Source organism: Chiloscyllium plagiosum, unplaced genomic scaffold (genome assembly GCF_037043375.1).
Source record: "Chiloscyllium plagiosum isolate Xiang-an unplaced genomic scaffold, Cpla_swu_hap1 HiC_scaffold_45, whole genome shotgun sequence".
Lineage (NCBI taxonomy): Eukaryota > Metazoa > Chordata > Chondrichthyes > Orectolobiformes > Hemiscylliidae > Chiloscyllium > Chiloscyllium plagiosum.
The window spans coordinates 27,065,924-27,090,966 of NW_028270183.1; the positions used below are offsets into that span (position 1 = coordinate 27,065,924).

The 25,043-nt window shown below is 46.5% G+C and overlaps 1 protein-coding gene across 6 annotated transcripts in view; it reads right to left on the reverse strand.

The window, feature by feature from the left end:
* LOC122552164 (EVI5-like protein) overlaps window positions 1–25,043 on the reverse strand; it is a 214,493-nt gene that overhangs the window by 170,793 nt on the left and 18,657 nt on the right. For all 6 annotated transcript variants that reach the window (XM_087983404.1, XM_087983407.1, XM_087983403.1 and 3 more), the window contains 5 exons: window positions 24,859–24,984; window positions 12,007–12,150; window positions 9,093–9,182; window positions 2,999–3,096; window positions 1,811–1,871 (listed from right to left, as the gene is read on the reverse strand). In XM_087983404.1, the coding sequence (XP_087839530.1) occupies window positions 1,811–1,871; window positions 2,999–3,096; window positions 9,093–9,182; window positions 12,007–12,150; window positions 24,859–24,984 (519 nt within the window). The remainder of the gene's footprint in view (window positions 1–1,810; window positions 1,872–2,998; window positions 3,097–9,092; window positions 9,183–12,006; window positions 12,151–24,858; window positions 24,985–25,043) is intronic.

Sequence of the window (25,043 nt, forward strand, 5' to 3'; positions counted from 1 at the left end):
AGCAATCAGTTAACATTTCAGTTAAATTGTGTTGAAGGCAGGTGTACTAGGACAGAAAAGACAGATATTTATAAGTGGTAACAATTAATTCACACATTCATATGGTGTGCTACGACAATCCTCAAATCAACTCCAGCACATAATATGGATCTATTGAAGCACAAGGCTCTGACGCTAACTCATTTAGTGCATTTCACTGGTCACAGAGATCAATGTCAAATCACTGCAAAAACACACTTGGCAAATCTAACGTCTCATGCTCCTATTTCTTCTGTTCTTGAGCAAGCTGTGGTTTTCTTGCTGTGTATTCCACAGTGCTAAAGGAAGTCAGAAGGTAGAAAAAGCAGCTACACTGATTGATAAAGCCACTGGCATTGAACTACAATACAGAAACCTTGACCCATATAGGCCATTCGTAAGTCTAACCAGCAATCAAGACGCTGGACAAACCAGAGTCAGATTTGGAATTAAGTTGCTTAATTTCTTTTTAAAAAGCGGTCAGCAGTAACTATCAGATTGTTAAACAAACCATGCACTCAGAAAATGCAAAGTATGATAGATAGAGCAAATATTGCACAACACACGAAACTTAACATGGATGAGGAACCGTATTCAGCCCATCTCCGCTCATCCCTTCATAACATTTTCGCTGTCTCTGATCAGAATGTCAGAAAGGCTCTTCAAAGATTCCAAAGTCTTCACCTTTACCTGCAACAAACTTCCTAGCCTTACTAATCTGAGATTTCACTCTTTAGTTGTGCCGAAGTGATTTACAAGAATGGTTCAAACTATGAGAAACTTCAGTTATGTACTTGTGCATATGACAGAAACACATTAGCTGTGATCGGACCAGTCAGTGGAAGTGCGTTTCGGGTGATAGGGGTGTGTGTAGAAGTGGTCAGCTGCTTTGAAAGTAACCTCTAATTTATGTCTGTTGTCTTGTCCCAATCTCAATGCTGTTGTGTCTAAGAAATTCACACTTTCTTTGTGTTCTGGCTTTAGATTTGATGAAGTGTTGGTTATTACAGAGAATATTAATGACTTGTTCTAATTCTAGATCAAACACCACATATATTAACATAAATACACTTTACCAAATGACTGCTGCATTTTAATAAATCAGTTAGCATGAATCAAAATACAGACACCAAAAATCAAGGAATTCTCAAGAGCCCTACAAAACAAGATTGCTGTTTCCTTATTGAGATGTATTTTAAGCTTGACAATATCTTTTCAACTGGTATAAATTAGACGAGTTTGTTCATTTAAATTCAACATCAATTCAAAGTATAAACCAGTCCTGAAAGTGGAGAAGTACCTGTGAAAGGAAACATGAAGTCGCCGAGTTGGGAAAGACCCCTTGAGTAACTCTAACTAGAGGCTGGGCAACAAAGATCAACAACTCATTGTTTTACGTTTAGGAACACCACCGACCGGAAAATCAGAGACAATGAACACAAAGAATTTACAGCATACATGCAAATTAGTCAGTTTGGGGGGAAATAAAGTTAAACTACTCCCTCCCAAATAAATGTATTTTCATGTTAAGTGCAAATTATAGCCCCTGTACATCTGAACAAACATATGTCCCCACCCAATAATTACTTTGGAGAAAACACTATTATCTGACTGGATTGCCAATAATTACATGGGCTGTTTTTTTTCCCTTTTGAAGAGCTGCAGGGAGCAGGTTTATGAGAAAATTAACTTCACTTTAATACAGTTGAAAATTCCAACTCCCACAAAATATACAGGAAAATATCCACAATTCAAACAGATGCTGCACATTCACTGTTGTGAAAAAACTTACTTTAATTTCAATCTGTTCCTCCATTTCTTTATTTTTGATTGTAGTATATTCTTTTTCAAGTCTGTAGGACAAAGTCAAACAGCACCCCTAAATAAACATACATTGATAGAATGCATCCTCCTCCTGCCAGCGCTCTACCACAGGAGCATCATGGATTTACAAGGTTACTGATCACTTTTCCCATTCAGCATCTCTATCCAGTCAAAGTCCATCAAAAGCAACAAGATATTTTTCCCACATCTTTCTAAGTAAGAATGTGCGCATCACAAAATTGCACCCCAGTCTATCACACTCATCGCCAGGAAGGTGGTATAAAAATGGTAGCCACTCTGCAAAAGTCACACCCAAAGCACATTGGTTACAAGATGACTTTTGATTATTATCCATCATTTATTCCCACCGCCCCACAGGCAAGTCTGCCACAAAGCATTCACCACCCACGGCTTCGGTTAATAATAACATGTCCTTGAATATTGCTGAAAAGACATTTTATCAAAGCATTTTGTCATGCACTCAAGACAATTCACAAGAAATATCAATATAATTTTTTTAAAAATCAGGAGAGAATGTTGATTGGATGGCAAGTAGACTTGGATTGGTGGAGACATCACCATAGATAACGCACCATGTCACGCAAACTGACTTTTGAACACCAAGTTTTGCTTGTGAGGGTGCAACTTTCATACAAGACGTTCAAATGGGAATGTACCTCTTCCCCGCCTCCCCTTTATTCCTTCACGGGATGTGGGCATTGGTGCCAGGCCATCTCCAATTGGCCAGAGGGCAGTTAACAGTCAGCTGCACTGCTGTAGGTCTGGAGTCACACACAGGCCAGACCAGGTAAGGACATTCCTGAAGGAAATTAGTGAAGCAGACGGGTTTTATAATCCAATTGACGATGGATTCATGGTCATCATTAGATTCTTCATTCCAGATTTTTTTTTTTTGAATTGAAATTCCACCGTTTGCCATGATGGCATTGGAACCAGAGTCTCCAGAACATTGCCTGGGTGCCCGGATTAAGTTCAGCGATAACACCACTAGGCCATCACCTCACCTTGCCCTGCTGGCCGAGATGGCCAAACATCAGGAAACTCTCAGCAGCCTGGCCAACATACATTTGCAACAATCCCCCATTACAACTAAATCTTTGCCAGGAAGCAAAGGCTGGGTTGGTGAGTTACATACTTCTTCATTTTCTTGGTGTTGTACTTGACCTGGTAAGCCTTCAGGACCAGTTTGTCGGGACAGCCGTCAAATTGCTGAGGAATCACCTTCTGAAAGTGCTGCAGAGGGGAAACAGAGGGATAAAACATCACTTCTCTATACAGGATGGGTATAATGGGACTGGTTACAGTTGTCATATCCCTCAAATGAATTCTCTGCCTCCAACAGTCTAGGGTCAAACATCACATGACACTAGGATATAGACCATATCCTAGTGTTTATTTGAAAACAATACCTTTCTGAACACTGCGAAAGTAGTGCACCTACACCTTCCCCCTCATCTTCATCCAAGGCCCCAAAGGATCCTTCCACATCCATCAAAGTTTCACCTGCACTTCCACACGTCATTTATTGTATCCGTTGCTCCCGATGCGGTCTCCTCTACATTGGGGAGACTGGACACCTCCTCGCAGAGCGCTTCAGAGAACATCTCCTGGACACCCGCACCAACCAGCCCCACCACCCTGTGTCTGAACACTTCAACTCCCCCTCCCACTCCGCCAAGGACATGCAGGTCCTGGGCCTCCTCCATCGCCATTCCCTCACCACCCAACGCCTGGAGGAAGAACACCTCATCTTCCTCCTCGTGACCCTCCAACCACATGGCATCAATGTGGATTTAACCAGTTTCCTCACGTCCACTCCCCCCCCTTATCCCAGTTCCAACTCGGCACCACCCTCATGACCTGTCCTACCTGTCCATCTTCCTTCCCATCTATCCACTCCACCCTCCTCTCTGACCTATCACCACCTTCACACTCAGCTGGGAATACGATAGGTGGAAGGAAGTGAGGGTGAAAATACCCTCATTCCTGAAGAAGGGCTTATGCCCGAAACGTCGATTCTCCTGCTCCTCGGATGCTGCCTGGCCTGCTGCACCTTTCCAGCACCACACGTTTCAACTCTGGTCTCCAGCATCTGCAGTCCTCACTTTTCCCCTGGGAAGATTATGTCCATGATATCGAAGCCGGTCTTGTCTACCTGTGCATATTGCCTTCCTAGAATCAGAGAACCCTTACAGTGTGGATACAGACCATTTGGCCCAACAAGTCCACACTGACCCTCTGAAGAGTATCCCACCCACACCCATTCCCCTACCCTATTACTTTACATTTCCCCTGACTAATGTACCTAATCTACACATTCCAGAACACTATGGGCAATTTAGCATGGCTAATTCACCTAACCTGCACATCTTTGGATTGAGAGAGGAAACCGGAGCAAACCCACGCAGACACAGGGAGAATGTGCAAACTCCACACAGGCAGTCACCCGAGGCTGGAATCGAACCTGGGTCCCTGGGGCTATGAGACAGCAGTGCTAACCACTGAGCCCATACCACCCGTTATGATGAATGCTGATTTTCCATATTCCCTTTCAGCTTCACTTCTTTGCTTTCTATTGCTGAGATTCCTCTCAATCATCCCTCTATATTTATTGTACATTTTATTTGCTCTATTTAACTGGTTTATTTGGATTCTGAATGCATTTAATCTCTATCCTGCCTTTATGTATTTTATTTCTCAATCCAGCATGTGATCTGAAATTTTTCGAACTAATTATTTTGCAGAAAGATGCAGTACTACTGTGAGTACTTGCAATACCTCCTGAGTGCGCTCATCAGGTGTAGTGACCTTTTAAGGAATCATATTGAATTTGACAGACCAATCAATAAAGGCCATTAGTTCAAGTACAAAATTGAAACAAAGCTCAGTGAAAGGGCATGATTATGTTGCTTCGGTACTATCAGCATCTTGGCTGACCAAAGAAATCTAACAACTTAAAGTTAGGTCTTTAGCACGCATCCAAGTGCTAACTCTCAGAGGGATTCCCTGAAGCCAGAATGGCTGAGCTCACAGTTACTGCATTTGCTAGTTTAAAGATTCAGCAGGATACTGACGTGGGACAAGAGCTGCAGGTGGAGCTTGTAAGCTTGAAATACAAATCTGGTTCATATCTTGACTGATCCAGGATCAGTGACAGCTCCCTCGAGTGAGGTTCTTCTTTAAAAGGGGTGCTGTCAAAATTCGTCAAACACAAACTGGGTAAGCAGGGACTGGCAGACGGTAAGCAGGGGCTGTGCTGCCAAGGAAGTAACCAAGGATCAAGAAAAGTTAACTTAGAAAGGAAATGCAAACAAAGGAATCTTGCATCTCTGATTGAATGCGTCATCAGAACAAATCAAGACTTTGCTGCCTGATTACAAAAATGTTCCTGAGCAGACACAGACATGATCACTATAGGCAATGCAGAAAGTAGAACTCTCCACCACTGGCTAATTCTGAAGAATGGTTGTTAAACAGGATGTAGAATATTCCAGCAACATTCCTTAGCACACAAGTGCTGCAAGATTTCATGTATTTTTGGTACAGTCAGGATTGCAGAAACAATGGCAGCTCATTAATAACAGGAAATGGCAGTAATGAAGTACCAGTTCCTGTGCCTACCCATTAAAACTTGGAAACATGGGGAATTGCTTCTTACTGCGTTTTTTCTGGATCAGTGGTGCTGGAAGAGCACAGCAGTTCAGGCAGCATCTGAGGAGCAGTAAAATTGACGTTTCAGGCAAAAGCCCTTCATCAGGAATAAAGGCAGAGAGCCTGAAGGGTGGAGAGATAAGCTAGAGGAGGGTGGGGGTGGGGAGAAAGTAGCATAGAGTACAATAGGTGAGTGGGGGAGGAGATGAAGGTGATAGGTCAGGGAGGAGGGTGGAGTGGATAGATGGAAAAGAAGATGGGCAGGTAGGACAAGTCATGGGGACAGTGCTGAGCCGGAAGTTTGGAACTAGGGTGAGGTGGGGGAAGGGGAAATGAGGAAACTGTTGAAGTCCACATTGATGCCCTGGGGTTGAAGTGTTCTGAGGCGGAAGATGAGGCGTTCTTCCTCCAGGCGTCTGGTGGTGAGGGAGTGACGGCGAAGGAGGCCCAGGACCTGCATGTCCTCGGCAGAGTGGGAGGGGGAGTTGAAATGTTGGGCCACAGGGTAGTGGGGTTGATTGGTGCGGGTGTCCCGGAGATGTTCCCTAAAGTGCTCTGCTAGGAGGCGCCCAGTCTCCCCAATGTAGAGGAGACCGCATCGGGAGCAACGGATACAATAAATGATATTGGTGGATGTGCAGGTAAAACTTTGATGGATGTGGAAGGCTCTTTTAGGGCCTTGGATGGAGGTGAGGGAAGTGGTGTGGGCACAGGTTTTGCGATTCCTGTGGTGGCAGGGGAAGGTGCCAGGATGGGAGGGTGGGTTGAGGGGGGCGTGGACCTGACCAGGTAGTCACGGAGGGAATGGTCTTTGCGGAAGGCAGAATGGGGTGGGGAGGGAAATATATCCCTGGTGGTGGGGTCTTTTTGGAGGTGGCGGAAATATCAGCGGATGATTTGGTTTATGCGAAGGGTGGTAGGGTGGAAGGTGAGCACCAGGGGCGTTCTGTCCTTGTTACGGTTGGAGGGGTGGGGTCTGAGGGCGGAGGTGCGGGATTTGGACGAGATGCGTTGGAGGGCATCTTTAACCACTTGGGAAGGGAAATTGCAGTCTCTAAAGAAGGAAGCCATCTGGTGTGTTCTGTGGTGGAACTGGTCCTCCTGGGAGCAGATACGGTGGAGGCGGAGGAATTGGGAATATGGGATGGCACTTTTGCAAGAGGTAGGGTGGGAAGAGGTATAATCCAGGTAGCTGTGGGAGTCGGTGGGTTTGTAAAAAATGTCAGTGTCAAGTCAGTCATCATTAATGGAGATGGAGAGGTCCAGGAAGGGGAGGGAGGTGTCAGAGATGGTCCAGGTAAATTTAAGGTCAAGGTGGAATGTGTTGGTGAAGTTGATGAATTGCTCAACCTCCTCGCGGGAGCACGAGGTGGCGCCAATGCAGTCATCAATGTAGCGGAGGAAGAGGTGGGGAAGATCAACTGTTCTACGTAGCCAACAAAGTGACAGGCATAGCTGGGGCCCATACATGTGCCCATGGCTACCTCTTTGGTCTGGAGGAAGTGGGAGGATTCGAAGGAGAAATTGTTAAGGGGGAGGACCAGTTCGGCCAAACGAATGAGTGTGTCGGTGGAAAGGTACTGTTGGGGACGTTGGGAGAGGAAAAAAACGGAGGGCTTGGAGGCCCTGGTCATGGCGGATGGAGGTGTCGAGGGATTGGATATCCGTGGTGAAGATGAGGCGTTGGGGGCCGGGGAAACAGAAGTCTTGTAGGAGGTGGAGGGCGTGGGTGGTGTCTCGAACGTACGTGGGGAGTTCCTGGACTAGGGGGGATAGGATAGTGTCGAGGTATGTAGAAATGAGTTCAGTGGGGCAGGAGCATGCTGAGACAATGGGTCGGCCAGGGTGGTCGGGCTTGTGGATCTTGGGAAGGAGGTAGAACCGGGCAGTGCGGGGTTCCCGGACGATGAGATTGGAAGCTGTGGGTGGATGGTCTGGGAGATGATGGTTTGGTGATTGGGGGGGGGGGGGGGTGTGGGGGGGGGGGGGGTGGGGTCATGGTCAAGGGGGCGGTAGGAAGAGGTGTCCTCGAGTTGGCATTTGGCTTCAGCGATGTAGAGGTCAGTGCGCCAGACTACCACTGCGCCCCCTTTATCCGCTGGCTTGATGGTGAGGTTGGGATTGGAGGGCTGCGCGTTGTGAGGGTGAGAGGTTGGAGTGGGGGAGGGGGGTAGACAGGTTGAGGCGGTTAATGTCCCTGCGGCAGTTGGAAATGAAGAGGTCGAGGGCAGGTAATCGGTCAGCGCGGGGTGTCCAGGTGGATGCAGTGTGTTGGAGGTGGGCGAAGGGGTCCTCGGAAGGTGGGCGGGAATCCTGATTGTGAAAGTAAGCTCGGAAGCGGAGCCGGCGGAAGAAGTGTTCGACGTTAAGGCGTGTATTAAATTCATTGATGCGTGGACGGAGGGGAATAAAGGTGAGTCCTTTGCTGAGGACTGATCATTCGTCCTCAGTGAGGGGGGAGGTCTGCAAGGATGGTGAATACTCGGCAGGGCTGGGAGCTGGTGTGGGTGTGGAGCTGGGAGTCAGGGTGGAGCCAGTAACTGGAGTGGGTGTGATGGTGGGGGGAATGGGGGTGGAGTCATGAGCAGCTATGGTGTTCCCCTCAGGGTTCTGGGGCCGGGAATGGTGACAGTGGGGTCTGTGGGGGGCGTGTCAGCAGAATGCAGGTGAGTGGCGCTGGTGGGGGCGGAAGTGGTGGTGACCACGGCAGGAGGGATGGCGGAAGTCACTGAGCGTGTGACATCAGATGTGAGGGGCAGAAGTGATGTCACAAGTGGTGCATGAGGAATTGTGAGGGGCGGAAGCGGCTGTGGGAGTGGCCATGATGGGGGCAGAAGTGACATCATCAATCAGCGTCGGGATGGCAGCTGCACCAGCCACATGGCTAATGGCGTCCGAGCAGTTCCAGAGGCTGGGGGAATCTTCTGGAATGTTTGACGAGTGCTGGTTATGGAGGTGGGTAGATAAGAGTTTGTTGTACTTACAGTTTTTGATGTTTGAGATGGAGTTGAAATACTGTTTGTTGAGAGTATGAATTCTCCTGAGGATGTAGTACAGAGTGGGTCCTTTGCAATTCTGAGAGAGTGTGGCCCTCAGCTGAGGCAGGGCAGACTGTAGAGAGGTTAGGTTCCGGCACATTACTGCAAATGTGGAGCGGAGGATCTCGAAGGAGAACCGTTGCTGGTGTTTTTGAATCTGTAGTCTGTACTGTTTGTCCTGTTCGGGTCCGAACTCTGCTGGTTTAAAGGTGGCCCGGAGTCCGTGTGGGATGAGTTGGTTATAACACTTACTGCGTTGTACCAGCAGCACAAATCACTGCATAGCTCACTGACTCTGCTCTTTCCCCTTCATGACCGGGAGGAGACAAATGCTTTTTTTTTAAATGGGGTGTGGGATGGAATGGAGAAGATATTAGAAAGATCCTTTTGAGAATAGGGTTTCAGTGACTAAACGCTTTTTAGCGATACACTGGGACACTAAGAATGACTTAAATCTCAGACAGAGATAAAAGCTCCTCCGGGGAAAGGAGCTGTCCAGTTGACTTATTTCCTGTTGGCAGAGACAATGATTAAATTTACCTGTGACATTCCTTCCATATCAAGCTGCATCAGTTCCACCTGATTAAACTGAAGGATGGCCATCCCAATGCGAAACACTATTTCCAAGCCCTGTCAACACATGAATGCACTTCAAAGTAAACGGAGAGTTTGCAAAAGGTTACAAAGCCAGGACACAAAATGCAAAATGGAAAAGCCAGCCATGCCGATAACTTTCTTTGTTTACCCACACTAATTCCAGGTATCGAATAAAAACAGGCTGTGTTGTCATTATCACACTGCTAACCACTTCCCCATTTAAATACAAATGATTGAGTACAAATATTGAGAGATCTAACTTGGTCTGAAGGAATGCCCGAGACCTAATGAAATGAGGGAACAAGTAATGACGTTTTAAATTGATAGTTTGAATCGGTTGTACAAATTTAGGGAGTTAGTAATCAATGTGGTGAGTATTTTATGGAGTGTGGCAAATTAAAGTAAGCTCTTAGTGTGGACTTGAATTCTGTTCAAATACAATTTTTTTTGGAGTATAATAGGTAATCCATAATGCTAATGCTAGCCAAGTAAAATAGAATGTGAAGGATTCGCATTAATGAAGAGGTGACCCAACATAATTGAAATTATTTGAATGGTTAGACTCTACAATTTCCGTGACATGGTGGTCATGCATCACAGGTTACAGGACAGCAACGTATTCACTGGGTCACAACAAACCACATTTAGCTCAAATCAAACATGCCATCTTATTTCTCTTCTCTTCAAAATGACTAAGGAAAGAAGTTGACTTAAAATATTTTGCATATTTCATTTCCACACCCTGTATTCATTGGGCAAAGATAGTACAGTACACAAAATTTGCAACTTTGCACAGTTTAGAGCAGCCCTCAAAGTAGACGGAGAGAAAGGATTGCATTCAGAAGATTTGCCATCAGCATGAAGACAACGGGTTAGCCTCCTAATTCCCAGAAGCTTCAACGTCTGACTCTCAGTGGCAAATCTCCTTCAGAACAGCTCATCTTAAGACATTGGATCTGAACTTTGAAATCAGTGTCTTGCTGGGAGAGGGTGGCAAGTATTTGTGGGGGGTAGGAAGTTGCAGAATGGGCCAGTAGCGAGCGTTCAGAGGTGATGGAGAAAGAGAAAACAATTAGGATATCTTGCTTTGAATCAAGTCACTCCTTCTGAACACCATGATTGGAAAGTCACACAAGAATGACGATAGGGAAATTAGCTCAGTTTTGTGCGAGCTATGTCTTGGTCTTGTTTGCTGCTTTATACTTTTTCAATAAACGGTTCCACTGTGAAAGCCATTGTGGAAACAGAGGCCAGAAAGAGTGCTCAGTGATAAATGCACATGAACACTGTGTGCAGCTCAGGAGTTGCTGCTGACTATCCAGACTACCCAGAAGCAGGGATACTCCCTGCATTGTACAGAAATGTATTCTATTTTGCAATCATTAGGCTTGGTCGAAATTAAGCCATTTCCTTGCCAACAATCCTTTAATAAGCCCTTAAAAACATGAAGTTTCTCCTCAAATAATATACAAGAAATTTCCAAGTCACTGTGAACCTCAATATTCAATAAGTCAACAGAAAAGTGACTGGAGCCCTGAACACCAGTCAGACGTGTTGTGAATGGTTGCTTGTTTGACTTGGTGCTGGTAATGAGTTGCTATACCATCCATCACATCTCTATTTAGGTGGTTTGTGATTACATCTGGGAAAGGCCAGATCCACATCACAGGAGGAGAGGAGGAGAAACAAACATTTCAGGGAGGGAATGCAACAGGATCTGGACCAGATTGGCCAATGGGCTGAGAAGTGGCAGATGGAGTTTAATTCAGATAAATGAGAGGTGCTGCATTTTGGGAAAGCAAATCTTAGCAGGACCTATACACTTAATGGTAAGTGTTGCTGAACAAAGAGACATTGGAGTGCAGGTTCATAGCTCCTTGAAAGTGGAGTTGCAGGTAGATAGGATAATGAAGGCGGCGTTTGGTATGCTTTCCTTTATTGGTCAGAGTATTGAGTACAGGAGTACATGTGGTGGTACAGGACATTGGTTAGGCCACTTTTGGAATATTGCGTGCAATTCTTGTCTCCTTCCTCTCGGATAGATGTTGCGAAACTAGAAAGGGTTCAGAAAAGATTTACAAGGATGTTGCCAGGGTTGGAGGATCTGAGCTACAGGGAGAGGTTGAACAGGCTGGGGCTGTTTTGCCTGGAGCGTCGGAGGCTGAGGGGTGACATTATAGAGGTTTACAAAATTATGAGGGGCACAGATAGGATAAATAGGCAAAGTCTTTTCCCTGGAGTCTGGGAGTCCAGAAAGAGAGGGCTTAGATTTAGGGTGAGATGGGCAAGATATAAAAGAGACCTAAGGGGCAGCTTTTTCACGCAGAGGGTGGTACATGTATGGAATGAGCTGCCAGAGGATGTGGTGGAGGCTGGTACAATTGCAACATTTAAGAGGCATTTGGATGTGTATATGACTAGGAAGCATTTGGAGGAATATGGGCTGGGTGCTGGCAGGTGGGACTAGATTGGGTTGGGATGTCTGGTCGGCATGGATGGTTGGACCGAAGGGTCTGTTTCCATGCTGTACATCTCTATGACTCTATGAGATGACACTCCGACGTGTTTAGCGCAACTCTGAGACTGCACCAATCATGGCTTGATCTCTCTCAAAGATATGGTGTTAGAGTTTTTGGAACTGTGAAAGGGACGTTCACAGAGAGCTATAATGCACTCTCCAAACCCAGATAAATCCCAACATGCGACACACCTATTGCAGAGGAGGGCATTCATCTCTTCTCATGTTATGAGGTCTGACATGAACTGGGGAAAGTAAGTAACACACTCAGTCATGCCATTCACTTTCACTTGACTCTATTAGAGTTCAATCAGACTGATGCCTCTGCAAAGATCTTACCTCATACATAAATATGTCAAATATTCTGGTAGCTAACGGCAGTGAAAACGTGGTGAGGAAAATGGTCAGGAACCAGGAAGACGCATACATGGACGTGTGGAAACTCTGCGACCGAAAGTGCACATGCAATTCAGGTAATTGGTCCTAAAATAGACAAAAAAGAAGACATTTAAACCAATACTGAACACAGACGCAGATCAGCTTTGAATAAGCAAAGAATGAGGTCAGCCTGACTACCAGGTCATTTCCTCTGGATTTTGGAATTCTAGTTTAGCTTATCCAAGGAAAAATAGTTAATTAACTCAAGTATATTCTGGCCTCATTATTATTCCCATTAACACACTGCTATTTTGTAGGAGCTTCATATGTAAACTGCATTGTATATAGTTGGGATCTTTCAGAAATTACAGAGGAGGAGATTTAACAGAATGGTTCCAAGATTGAGGAATTTTAGCTGCAATGTTAAGTTGAAGCAGCTGTAGTTAGTCTGCACAGAACAAAGGGGATTGAGGAGAGATTTGATCGTGGTCTATGACCAGGTTAGATAAGGCAGACAAGGAAAGGCTGCTCCCATTAGATCATGGCTTAAGGACGAATGGGTTACAGAGGAATGGGCTTGGCCAATCGGCGAGAGCAAGAACATTTTTACACAGCAACTGCTAATGACTCAAGACTCTCCCCATGAGTGCAGTCAAAGTGGAGATAAGAACAAGCTCAAAAAGAAAATGATTGGATATTTGACAGCAATGCATTTACAGGGCTAAAGGGATACAGCAGGGGAATGGGGCTAATTGGATTAGAGTCTAGATTAGAGTGGTGCTGGAAAAGCACAGCAGGTCAGGCAGCAACTGAGCAGCAGGAAAATCGAAGTTTCGGGCAAAAGCCCTTCATCAGGAATGAAAGCAGGGAGGAGGTGGAGAGATAAATGGGAGGGGGTGGGGCTGGGGAGAAAGTAGCAAAGAGTACACGAATTGGATAAAGATGATAGGTCAGAGAAGTGGGTGGGGCAGATAGGTGGGAAGGAAGATTGGCAGATGGTACAGGTCATGAGGATGGTGCTAAGCTGGAAGGTTGGAACTGGGGTAAGGTGGGGGGAGGGGAAATGGGGAAAGTGGTGAAGTCCACATTGATGCCCTGCAGTTGAAGTGTTCCAAGATAGAAGATGAGGCGTTCTTCCACCAGGTGTCGGGTGGTGAGGGAGCAGCGGTGGAGGCGGCCCAGGACCTGCATGTCCTCGGCAGAGTGGGAGGGGGAGTTGAAATGTTCGGCCACAGGGCGGTGGGACCTCCAGTTAATTGGATTACACTACCGAGGGCTGGCATGGTCTTGATGGGCCAATGGCCTTCTTCTGCATCATACTGACTAAATTTCACAAAGTACTTAATTGGCCATCAGCACTTTGAGGCATCTTGTGATCATGAAAGGATGACAGAAACAGAAGCTTAGCTTCATTCCAACTGCAACGTACAGTCCACATGTAAAATCTGAGGAGTGAAAAGAGGAGGTCAATTCTAACTAATATTACTACTCAGACCAGCAGTCGGACAGTCAAATGATTAAAGCAGCAACCATGAGGGTCTTGAGCACAAGGCACGATCTGAATGCAGTGGATTTGGTAGTTTGCAGCTGTACCAGAAAACAGCCAGGAATCATTGGTACAGGGGGAAAAGGGTGGTCCCATCACGCCTTACAAACTCTACGGCAAAGCAGTTGTGTTTAGTCTCACATCGGCCTTCCTTCTCGAGAACCCAACAACTCATTCACCCTCAAGTACCTGCATGACGACCTTGGAAAGTTATTGACAGAATCAGCTCACATTGAGCATGCCAGACACCAACAAATTTGAATTTTAAAAAATGTCTAAATTTCATTTTTTTATATTTTGCCAATGTTTTTATTGGTCAAATCAAACCAAATATGCTTTGGATTATTCTCCTTCGTCAGCTTGAAATTATCTTAACCTGCTCTGTACCAAGGAGTTAAAAATCACAACAGGTTATAGTCCAACAAGTTTATTTGGAAGCGCTAGAGAACAATCCTAACTTTTCTGACATTACTTGATGGCAGACATTCCTCATCCCTGATGAATAATCTCTGAACCCATTCAAAGTTTGTTGCATTTTTCCTGAAATGGGACACCCAGGATCCTCCACAATACTTCAGCAGAGGCCTAACCAGCAATCTTATAAAGTTTGCGTATGATCTTTGATTCAATAATCTATTTCTCGATTTATCAATCCTAGTAACAAATATTGATTTCAGCAGAAAATAACCAAGGCACTCAGCTCATTGCAGGATTCTAACAAGTGTCCATTTAAAACATATCCATTTCCCCTATTAGTTCTCGCAAAGTGCAGTACTTACCATAGGAGGAGAAAGTCAGAACTTCAGACTTCACATCCCCGATGCGACCTAATTCACTGCCCTATCATTCTGAAGCCTGTAACTAGCCACATCACAATACTGCTTTGGCAGGTTTCACATGATCTCCAAACTTGGTGTTGCTCTCTACACCTCAGTCAGTATCATTTATAAAATTTAAAAAGGAGTAATGGACTCAAAGCTAGCCTTTGGAAACAGTACTGGACATGACCTCCTAGTTTAATAAAGATCCACCCCACCACTCTTTCCTTTCTGCCCTGAGGAACTGTATGCAAAGCCTTCTCTCCAAGGTACAACAGCACTCCACCTGCAAGTTCCCATCGAAGCTGCTCATCATCCGGACTTAGAAATACATGGTCACTCCTTCAGTGTTGTTGGGTCAGAATCCTGGAGTTCCCTCCCTAGTGACACTGTGGGTCTACTGACAGGACCTGGTTCAAGGCTGCACCTCACTAGGGAAATGAGGGACAAGCAATTAATGCTGACCCAGCCAGCAACACCAATCTGAAGGAATGAATGAATGAAAAAAACTCAACTGGTTCAGCAGTACCCATCAGGCAGGGCCCGGCTCTCTGTGATTTCAGTGACAGTGTGCCATTGACCCGAAACCCTCAAATCAATTAGAGATAGACGATTAACAGTACTCCGAATCTATACTCAAAGGCACAAGTAGAACAAATGCAAACTATCATGAGGAGGTGAGGTAAAAACAGACCACTATTGGAAACAGTCACAGCCTGCAGCACACGGAAAGAATAAAACAGTATTGTTCCAGCTAGACTTCTCATCTACCCAGAGTCGAGATTAGAGTGGTGCTGGAAAAGCACAGGTCAGGCAGCATCCAAGGAGCAGGAAAATCGACATTTTGGGCAAAAGCCCTTCATCAGGAATGAATCATTCCTGATCAGTTCATTTCTGATGACGGGCTTTTGCCTGAGGTGTCGATTTTTCTGCTCCTCGGATGCTGCCTGACCTGCTGTGCTTTTCCAGCACCAGTCTAATCTAGACTCTGATCTCCAGTATCTCAAAATGGTCCTCACTTTTGCCTTTCTCATCTACCCTGACAAAGGAAAGGCCATCAGCAGGAAATAATAACTGTTTCTCTCCTGATAAATACAGTGAGGACCTGGGTATTCCCGGCATTTCCTACTTCTTTATTAGTTTCCCGGTAGCAGCAGCATTTTGTGCTCGTGTACTATATGACCTTCAACCCCTAATCTCTCTCTCTCTCTCACAGGATATCTTCAGTCACAAAGATGTACAGCACAGAAAAAAACCCTTTGTTCCAACTTGCCCAAGCCAACCACATACCTTAAACTAATCTCATCCCATTTGCCAGCATGCAGCCCACATCCCTCTAAACCCTTCCTATTCATCCTTTTGAATGCTGTCATTGTACTAATCTTCTCCACTTCCTCTGGCAGCTCATTCCATACATGCACCATTCTGTGAAAAATTTGTCCCTTGGGTCCCTTTTAAATTTTTTCCCTCTCACCGGAAACCAATGTCCTCTAGTTTTAGACTACTCCACCCCAGGGAAAAGACCTTGTCTATTTACACTATCCATGCCCCTCATGATTTTACAAACGTCTATAAAAAGGTCACCCCTCAGTATCCGACACTCCAGGGAAAAAAAAGCCTGGGACACCCGGACCAACCAACCCAACCACCCTGTGGCTCAACACTAACTCCCCCTCCCACTCCACCAAGGACATGCAGGTCCTTAGACTCCTCCATCGCCAGACCATAGCAACACGACGGTTGGAGGAAGAGCGCCTCATCTTCTGCCTGGGAACCCTCCAACCACAAGGGATGAACTCAGATTTCTCCAGTTTCCTCATTTCCCCTCCCCCCACCTTATCTCAGTCCCAACCCTCGGACTCAGCACCGCCTTCTTGACCTGCAATCTTCTTCCCGACCTCTCCATCCCCACCCCCTCTCCGGCCTATCACCCTCACCTTAACCTCCTTCCACCTATCGCATTTCCAACGCCCCTCCCCCAAGTCCCTCCTCCCTACCTTTTATCTTAGCCTGCTTGGCACACCCTCCTCATTCCTGAAGAAGGGCTTATGCCCGAAACATCGATTCTCCTGCTCCTTGGATGCTGCCTGACCTGCTGTGCTTTTCCAGCAACACGTGTTTCAGCTCTGATCTGCATCTGCAGTCTTCACTTTCTCCTTTGGAAAGGCAAGGACTGATTCGGGATAGTCAACATGGCTTTGAGCGTGGGAAATCATGTCTCTCAAACTTGAGTGAGGTTTTTGAAGAAGTAATAAAGAGGATTGATGAGGGCAGAGCAGTAGATGTGATCTATATGGACTTCAGTAAGGCATTCAACAAGGTTCCCCATGGGAGACTGATTAGCAAGGTTAGATCTCATGGAATAGAGGGGGAACTAGCCATTTGGATGCAGAACTGGCTCAAACGTAGAAGACAGAGGGTGGTGGAGGAGGGTTGTTTTTCAGACTGGAGGCCTGTGACCAGTGGAGTGCCACAAGGATCCTGGGTCCTCTACTTTTTGTCATTTACATAAATGATTTGGGTGTGAGCATAAGAGGTACAGTGAATAAGTTTGCAGATGATACCAAAATTGGAGGTGTAGTGGACAGCGAAGAGGGTTACCTCAGGTTACAACAGGATCTGGACCAGATGGGCCAATGGGCTGAGAAGTGGTAGATGGAGTTTAATTCAGATAAATGAGAGGTGCTGCATTTTGGGAAAGCAAATCTTAGCAGGACTTATACACTTAATGGTAAGGTCCTGGGGAGTGTGGCTGAACAAAGAGACCTTGGAGTGCAGGTTCATAGCGCCTTGAAAGTGGAGTCGCAGGTCGATAGGATAGTGAAGAAGGCATTTGGTATGCTTTCCTTTATTGGTCAGAGTATTGAGTACAGGGGTTGGGAGGTCATGTTGCGGCTGTACAGGACATTAGTTAGGCCACTGTTGAAATATTGCGTGCAATTCTGGTCTCCTTTCTATCAGAAAGATGTTGTGAAACTTGAAAGGGTTCAGAAAAGATTTACAAGGATGTTACCAGGGTTAGAGGATTTGAGCTAAGGGAGAGGCTGAACAGGCTGGGGCTGTTTTGCCTGGAGCGTCGGAGGCTGAGGGTGTGATCTTATAGAGGTTTATAAAATCCTGATGGGCTTGGATAGGATAAATAGACAAAGTCTCTTCCCTGGGGTCGGAGAGTCCAGAACTAGAGGGTATTGCTTTAGGGTGAGGGGGGAAAGATGTAAAAGAGACCTAAGGGGCAACGTTTTCACGCAGAGGGTGGTACGTGTATGGAATGAGCTGCCAGAGGAAGTGATGGAGGCTGGTACTATTGCAACATTTAAGTGGCATTTGGATGGGTATATGAATAGGAAGGGTTTGGAGGGATATGGGCCAGGTGGGACTAGATTGGGTTGGGATATGTGGTCGGCATGGACAGGTTGGATCGAAGGGTCTGTTTCCGTGCTGTACATCTCTATGACTCTGTGGCCTGTGACTCCACTTTCAAGGAGCTATGAACTTGACTCCAAGGTCTCTGTTCAGCAACATCCCCCAGGACCATTTGTAGTAACTCCTGTAATTAAAACATCATACACATCGACCGCCAGTCTCAATGGGCCTTGGAGAATGCTCTCCTTAAAGCTTGGAAGGCACTAAGATTAAGATTGACCACTATGTCGGGGGAGGGGAGCCCTTTTGTATTCTGGGGCCACTATAACCACTTGGAAAGGCAGCACAAGCCGAAGATACCCGAAAGGGCAAATAAATACTCTCATTCAACTCGTTTGAGTGTAAGTTGTCAGGTTTTACAACTGGCATGGAGAAAGTGAGGACAGCAAATACTGGAGATCAAAGTCAAAAAGTGTGATGCTGGAATAGCACAGCAGGTCAGGCAGCATCCGAGGAGCAGGAGAATCGATGTTTTGGGCAAAAGCCCTTCATCAAGAATGGGATGGCACATGCAGCAACCTGTTCTGGGCGTGTGATTCCCAATTACTGTAGGCGTTCCAATTCAGCCTCTACTTCAGCGCACAGGGGACCAGCTGTGCCTTGCAGTATTCGGTCAGGCCTCTGGGTCTACTGAGGTGGTGGCTTTTACCTTCCTCACACCCTCTTGGAAGGCTTCAGGATACTTCCCAATTACTTCATATAGGCTGCCACAACTCATTTAAAAAAACCTGTATTTTTCTGACCAAAACCTCTTTGTAGCTAGCCTCTTCCCAAAGGATTAACACTGGGCCCTTGCATCACCACCCAGTGGAGTCGGACTATCCTTTGCCAATGGTTACAGAGATTATAGTGGCCCCCAAAATACAAAAGGGCTCCCCCCAGTGGCCAATCTTAGTCTTGGTGTCTCTCAAGCTGATTGGCAAGATGCCCCATCAGAGTTCTGAAAGGTTTGTTCCCAATACAGTTACAACAAAATCCACGGTTCCATTTACATAGAAACGTCTTCTTCCATATCTGGGGCAGGGCATTTACCTGAGGTTTTATCTTAATTGGGAGCACAGGTTACCAAAGGCTGAGGACAGCATCATCTCTGGAGCCCTGAAAAGCCCAAGACCCTTTCTGCATGTTTTCACAGGGAAGGGCCAGTTCTAGAGCTTTCCTAAGTACAGATCTAGTTCATTATTACTTCCACAAACTGTGCGATTCCTTAACATATCCTGAAGTACTGACCCATACTCAGCGCTCTGCCAATTTCCATAGTCTTGTGAAGAATTCAGTAAGTGGCTCCCCAGAAAGTCTGTGTTAAACATGTAATGTTGCAATGCAACAGATGGTTTGGTGTCACTGTGTTCCACGACCACATCTATCAATTTGTCAAAGGATTGTGACCCCAAGGTTGTTGGGTAGGTTATACGCTACGATACTGGAAGTTGGGGCCTGAGTGGTGAGCAGAATGACTCTTTGTTGGTGATCTCTATCTGTTTGCTTTAAAAGCAAAAGTATCTCATTGTTTGAGCATACCGGGACAAATCCTCCACATCTGCATTGTAAGGTTCCAGTTTCCCCAATAGTCACTCCTCCAATATTTCCCTGTCATGGTCTTACCAGATTCATTGAAAGGCAAGGGTGCCCAAACCTTTGTTAACTCTCATTGCCACTGTAATAACTCAAAGTTTGACAGGAAAGGAACATCATTTATTATTGTAGGAGTAAGCTACAGCAGGTGCTGGGACCTCTACTGAAAACAACACAGGCTGGAGCTCACAGCGGGTCAGACAGCGTCACGGATGGAGAGTGCACGAACATTGAGTCTCCATGACTCTCCATCGGAGGTAAGCTCTCAGCTCTGAAGAGTCATCTAGACTTGAAACGTTACTGTGCTCTATCTCTATGGATGCTGTCTGACCCGCTGTGATCTCCAGCATTTGTTTTCAGTCATCATTTACTATGGAGTGACTGCCTGCCACTGCGTAGACTCGTCTCAGGCCATTCCTGGGTCTGTTCAATAAAGGGCTCAGGTAATGATTTCCAATTGAGCAGGCCATGACCTGTTACCTAGGGAACTCATACTCAACAAGCTCCACAAGGAGATTAATTCGTCATTTCCCACATGTCTTAAAGGGGTTATCACACCCACGTTAAGAATTGTTACCCTGCATGATGTAAGCAAAGTTAAAAGCCCTCCAAGTCAGTCCTATTTCAAAAAAAACATTGCCCATGCCCAGAACAGATCCATTTATAAGTACAGCAAACACTTAGTATTTCTGTTCTACAGAATCTGCAAAGTGTTGGAGAGAATTTGCAAGTTTTGCATCATCTGTGGAGAGAGAAATAGTTCACATCGAGTCAGGTCACCTGCAAGTTCTGCTCCAGGCCACTGACCATCTTGGATAGATTGCTGTTCCCTCAGTGTGACAGGGTTAAAACCCTGGAATTCCCTCCCTAACAGCATTGTGGATCTACCTACAGCACATGGACTGCAGCAGTTCAAGGAGGCATCTCACAACCACCTTCTCAAGGGCAACTAGGGACAGACAAATGCTAACTCAGCCGGCGATCTCCATGTCCCATAAATGAATAAAATCAAAGGGCTGGAATATTGTGGTTGGCGTGCTGTTGGCAAAAGGGAGAGGAGGAGCTAATGTAATAGATGGCAAAGGTTCCCAGAGCAAAAAAAAAGCCAAAGGCAGTGCTAACGGTGGGAAGGAAGTGTAGAATAGGTGTTAACAGTTGGTGTTAATAACAGAAAATTAGGTCAGCTCTGTTGAGACCAAACGCATGCATTGTAAGGTTCCAGTTTCCCCAAGGAAATCCCACGCAAGGACTGCACAAAACACTATATAGGACAAACAGGAAGACAGCTAACGATCCGCATCCACGAACATCAACTAGCCACGAAACGACACGACCAGCTATCCCTAGTAGCCACACACACAGACGACAAGCAACATGAATTTGACTGGGACAACACTACCATTATAGGGCAAGCGAAACAAAGAACAGCCAGGGAATTCCTAGAAGCTTGGCACTCATCCACAAACTCCATCAACAAACACATAGACCTGGACCCAATATACCGGCCACTACAGCGGACAGCTGAAACTGACAACTGGAAGCGACAGGGACAGGCCACTATAAATGCCGGAGGAAACACCACAGAAGCGCTTCACAGGAGGCTCCCAAGCACTGAGGATGTCACCTAGACAGGGGACGAAACGTTTGCAACACAAACTTCCAGCTCGGCAAACAGGACCACAGCATGCAAACAAGACACTAGGGGTGGGAATGGAAGGGATGTGATTAAAATGGAGCACAGAGTTCATAATCTGAAGTTGTTAGCACTTGAAGCGCCTGAACAAAGAAAATGTTGAGATGTTCCTCCAGCTTGTGTTAGGCTTTGCTCAGCCACAAACAAACCCGAGACCTTAGAGTCCCTTGCCATTTTAACACACCAGCTTGCTGACATTTTTGTCTGAAGCCTACTGCAGTATTCCAGTGAAGCCCAACATAAGCTGGAGAAATAGTCTCTCATTTCTCACTTAGGGCTTTAACAGCCTTGAGGACTTAGAGTCAGAGAGACGTACAGCCTGGAAACAGACCCTTCGGTCCAACCTGCCCATGCCGACCAGATATCCCAACCCAATCTAGTCCCTCCTGCCAGCACCCGGCCCATATCCCTCCAAACCCTTCCTATTCATATACCCCTCCAAATGCCTCTTAAATGTTGCAATTGTACCAGCCTCCACCACTTCCACTGGCAGCTCATTCCATACATGTACTACCCTCTGCATGAAATCGTTGCCCCTTAAGTCTCTTTTATATCTTTCCCCTCTCACCCTAAACCTATGCCCTCTAGTTCTGGACTCCCCGACTCCAGGGAAAAGACTTTGCCTATTTATCCTATCCATGCCCCTCATGATTTTATAAACCTCTATAAGGTCACCCCTCAGCCTCCGTGTTCCAGGCAAACAGCCCCAGCCTGTTCAGCCTCTCCCTATAGCTCAAATTCTCCAACCCTGGCAACATCCTTGTAAGTCTTTTCTGAACCCTTTCAATTTTCACAACATCTTTCCGATAGAAAGGAGACCAGAATTGCATGTAATATTCCAACAGTGGCCTAACCAACGTCCTGTACAGCCGCAACATGACCTCCCAACTCCTGTACTCAATACTCTGACCAATAAAGGAAAGCACAGTGGGGAGAAGGAGCAAGGGGAACAGATGGTGAAGCCCCCCCCCCAGACCAAGTGTTGTTCTAGAAGGATAGTTGCTGAATTGGTAGGCCAGCTGTGCTGAGAACGAATGCATGCTGCCTTCACTATCCTATCTACCTGCGAATCCACTTACAAGGAACTTCAAGTTAAAGACTTAACATCGAGTTCAATAACTTCAAAAATAAACACGAATCCTCCATTCTGGTTGCATCCCCTTTCCCCACCAGAAACCCAACAATGTCTTTTCTGCATGCATTCATTCTCAGCACAGCTGGCCTACCAATTCAGCAACTATCCTTCTCCTACAACAACACTCGGTCTGGGGGGGGGGCTTCACCATCTGTTCCCCATCTTTATGTTCCAGCTCTTTTAGCAGAGATGAACTTTGTTTCCCTTTCCACAGAAGCAGCCAGACCTGCTGAGTTTCTCCAGCACTTTGTTTTATCTAAGTAAGTTGGGAATGAAAGTTGAAGGTGGGCCTGAAATAAAAACCAGCTGCCCAGATGTTAACGCTCACCCACCCAGGGGATGTGGGCATTGTCAGCTGGGCCAGCATCTATTGGCCCTGGTTGCCCTTGAGAAGGTGGTGGTCGAGTGCCTACGTGAAGCGCTGCAGTCCATATGCTGAGGGAACACCCAACAATGCCACGATTTCAGCCAGTGACGGTGAAAGATTGGCTCTATACTTCCAAGTCTGAATGGCTCGGTGGTGTTCCCATGTATCTGCTGCTCTTGCCCTTCTAGAGATAATGGTCATGGGTTTGGAAGGTGCTAATGAAGGAGTCTTGGTGCATTTCTACAGTGCATCTTGTAGATACTAATTGCTACTGCTGTTGAATGGCAGTGGTGGACAGCACGAACGATTGTGGATCAGAGGTATGTGTAAACAAAATCAAACTTCAAGGAAAGGCAGCAGAGGGCAGCTCCCTTCTGACTGTACTGCCACCTGTACTGAATCGGACCTGCTGGTGGGTCAGGATATACTCAGGGGCTGGTGATGGTGCTGCCTGGGACAGTGTCTGCAAGGTATGATTGAGAATATGAATAGGTCAGGCTGTTACTTGACTGGTCTGCGAGACAGCTCTCCCAATCTTGGCATTAATCCCTGACGTTAATGCTGAGAACTTGGTAGGGTTTGTCAGGCAGCACAGTGGTTAGTACTGTTGCCTCACAGTAACAGGGACCCTAGTTCGATTCCAGCCTCGGGCAACTGTCTGTGTGGAGATTGCACATTCTCCCCGTGTCTGCATGGGTTTCCATCGGGGTGCTCCAGTTTCCTCCCACAGTCCAAAGGTGTGCAGGTGAGGGTGGATTGGCCATGCTAAATTGCCCATAGTGTTCAGGGATGTGCAGGCTAGATAGGTTGGCCATGGGAAATGCAGGGTTACAGGGACTGGCTTGGGTGGGGCCTGGGTAGGTGCTATTCAGCCAGTTGGTGTGGACTCGATGGGCCGAAAGATCCCTACAGTGGAAAAGAGGGCCAATGTGTTTGCCATTGTCATTCCAGTAATGCCTATCTGGTTTCATTCCTTTTTTCCTTATTAGTGGCTTGACACAACGGAGTGACTTGTAGCAGCAAAAGGGAGTTAACAATAAACCACTTTGTTATGGGTGTGGTGTCACATGAAGGCCAGACCACCATGGCGGTATCTTTTCCTAAAAGGACATTTTTATGACAACCACCAAGGATTTCACAAATCCAGATTGTGGAAATTGTTTTAAAAATTTAATCTGTGGTGCTGGGTTTTGAAACCAGATCCCCTGGGCCTCTGGATTTCTAGTCCAGTGACAATACCACAAGGCCACTGCTTCAGCACCGGACTCCTTTAGTTTTAGGAGCCAATGCTTATTTAATGGAAATGGTCCAGATCAGGATGCTAACAGAGAGGAGGGTGAGACACTGAAGATAAACATGGACCTGCCACATGCACGCTTCCAAAACCTGTAAGCAGTGATGTCACAGGTGAACAAGGTATTTGGTTTAAACTTGGAGTTAGGAAATGACAAACATCGATCAGCATCATTATACAGTTAATGAAAAACAAAGACAATGGGACTGAGCACATCGACAGGCATTGAATTAATGATTGAAACAAGGTACTCAACAGATTATAAAAGAGGAGAAAAAGATAACGTGTTTTATATCAAGGGCAGACAGCTGATACTCACTGGTTGAATTGCCTGAGCTGGACAGGAACCGTACGCTGTCCCCCCCCCTGAGCTGGACAGGAACCGTACGCAGTCCCCCCCCCCGAGCTGGGCAGGAACCGTACGCTGTCCCCCCCACCGAGCCGGGCAGGAACCGTACGCTGTCCCCCACGAGCCGGGCAGGAACCGTACGCTGTCCCCCCCGAGCCGGGCAGGAACCGTACGCTGTCCCCCCCCCCCCCCCCCCCGAGCCGGGCAGGAACCGTACACCAGGCCCCCCTGAGTCGGGCAGGAACCGTACACCAGGCCCCCCCGAGCCGGGCAGGAACCGTACACCAGGCCCCCCTGAGCCGGGCAGGAACCGTATGCCAGGTCCCCCGAGCTGGGCAGGAACCACACAACGTCACCCCGAGCTGGGCAGGAACTATTCGTGGTCCTCTAATTCCTATGTTTTGTACATTCCCAATGGCAGCAGTGCCTTCTCATGTTTTGATCCCAAGCTCTGGAATGCCATCCCTACTCCTCTCTGCCTGCCTTCCTGCTCCTACTCCCTAAAAGATAGCTTTTTGACCAAGCTTTTGTGGTGTTTAATTTAGCCTAAGTTTCACATACACAATTCTCTCCAAAGCACTGGCCAGCTTTGGAGGAGTTCTCAGCTGGTTACCTGGATTAAGTACTCAAACTGGTAGATGCAGAGCCCTAGCTCTGCCATACTGGGCTTGAAGAGCTCTCTCAATCGATATTCTTGCATCAAACGCACAAACACACAAAACGCTTCTTCTTCGGGCATCTGTTAAAAGAAAGCGAAATTTGCTGCAAACAAGGCATTCAGAAGTTGTGCAAATATTG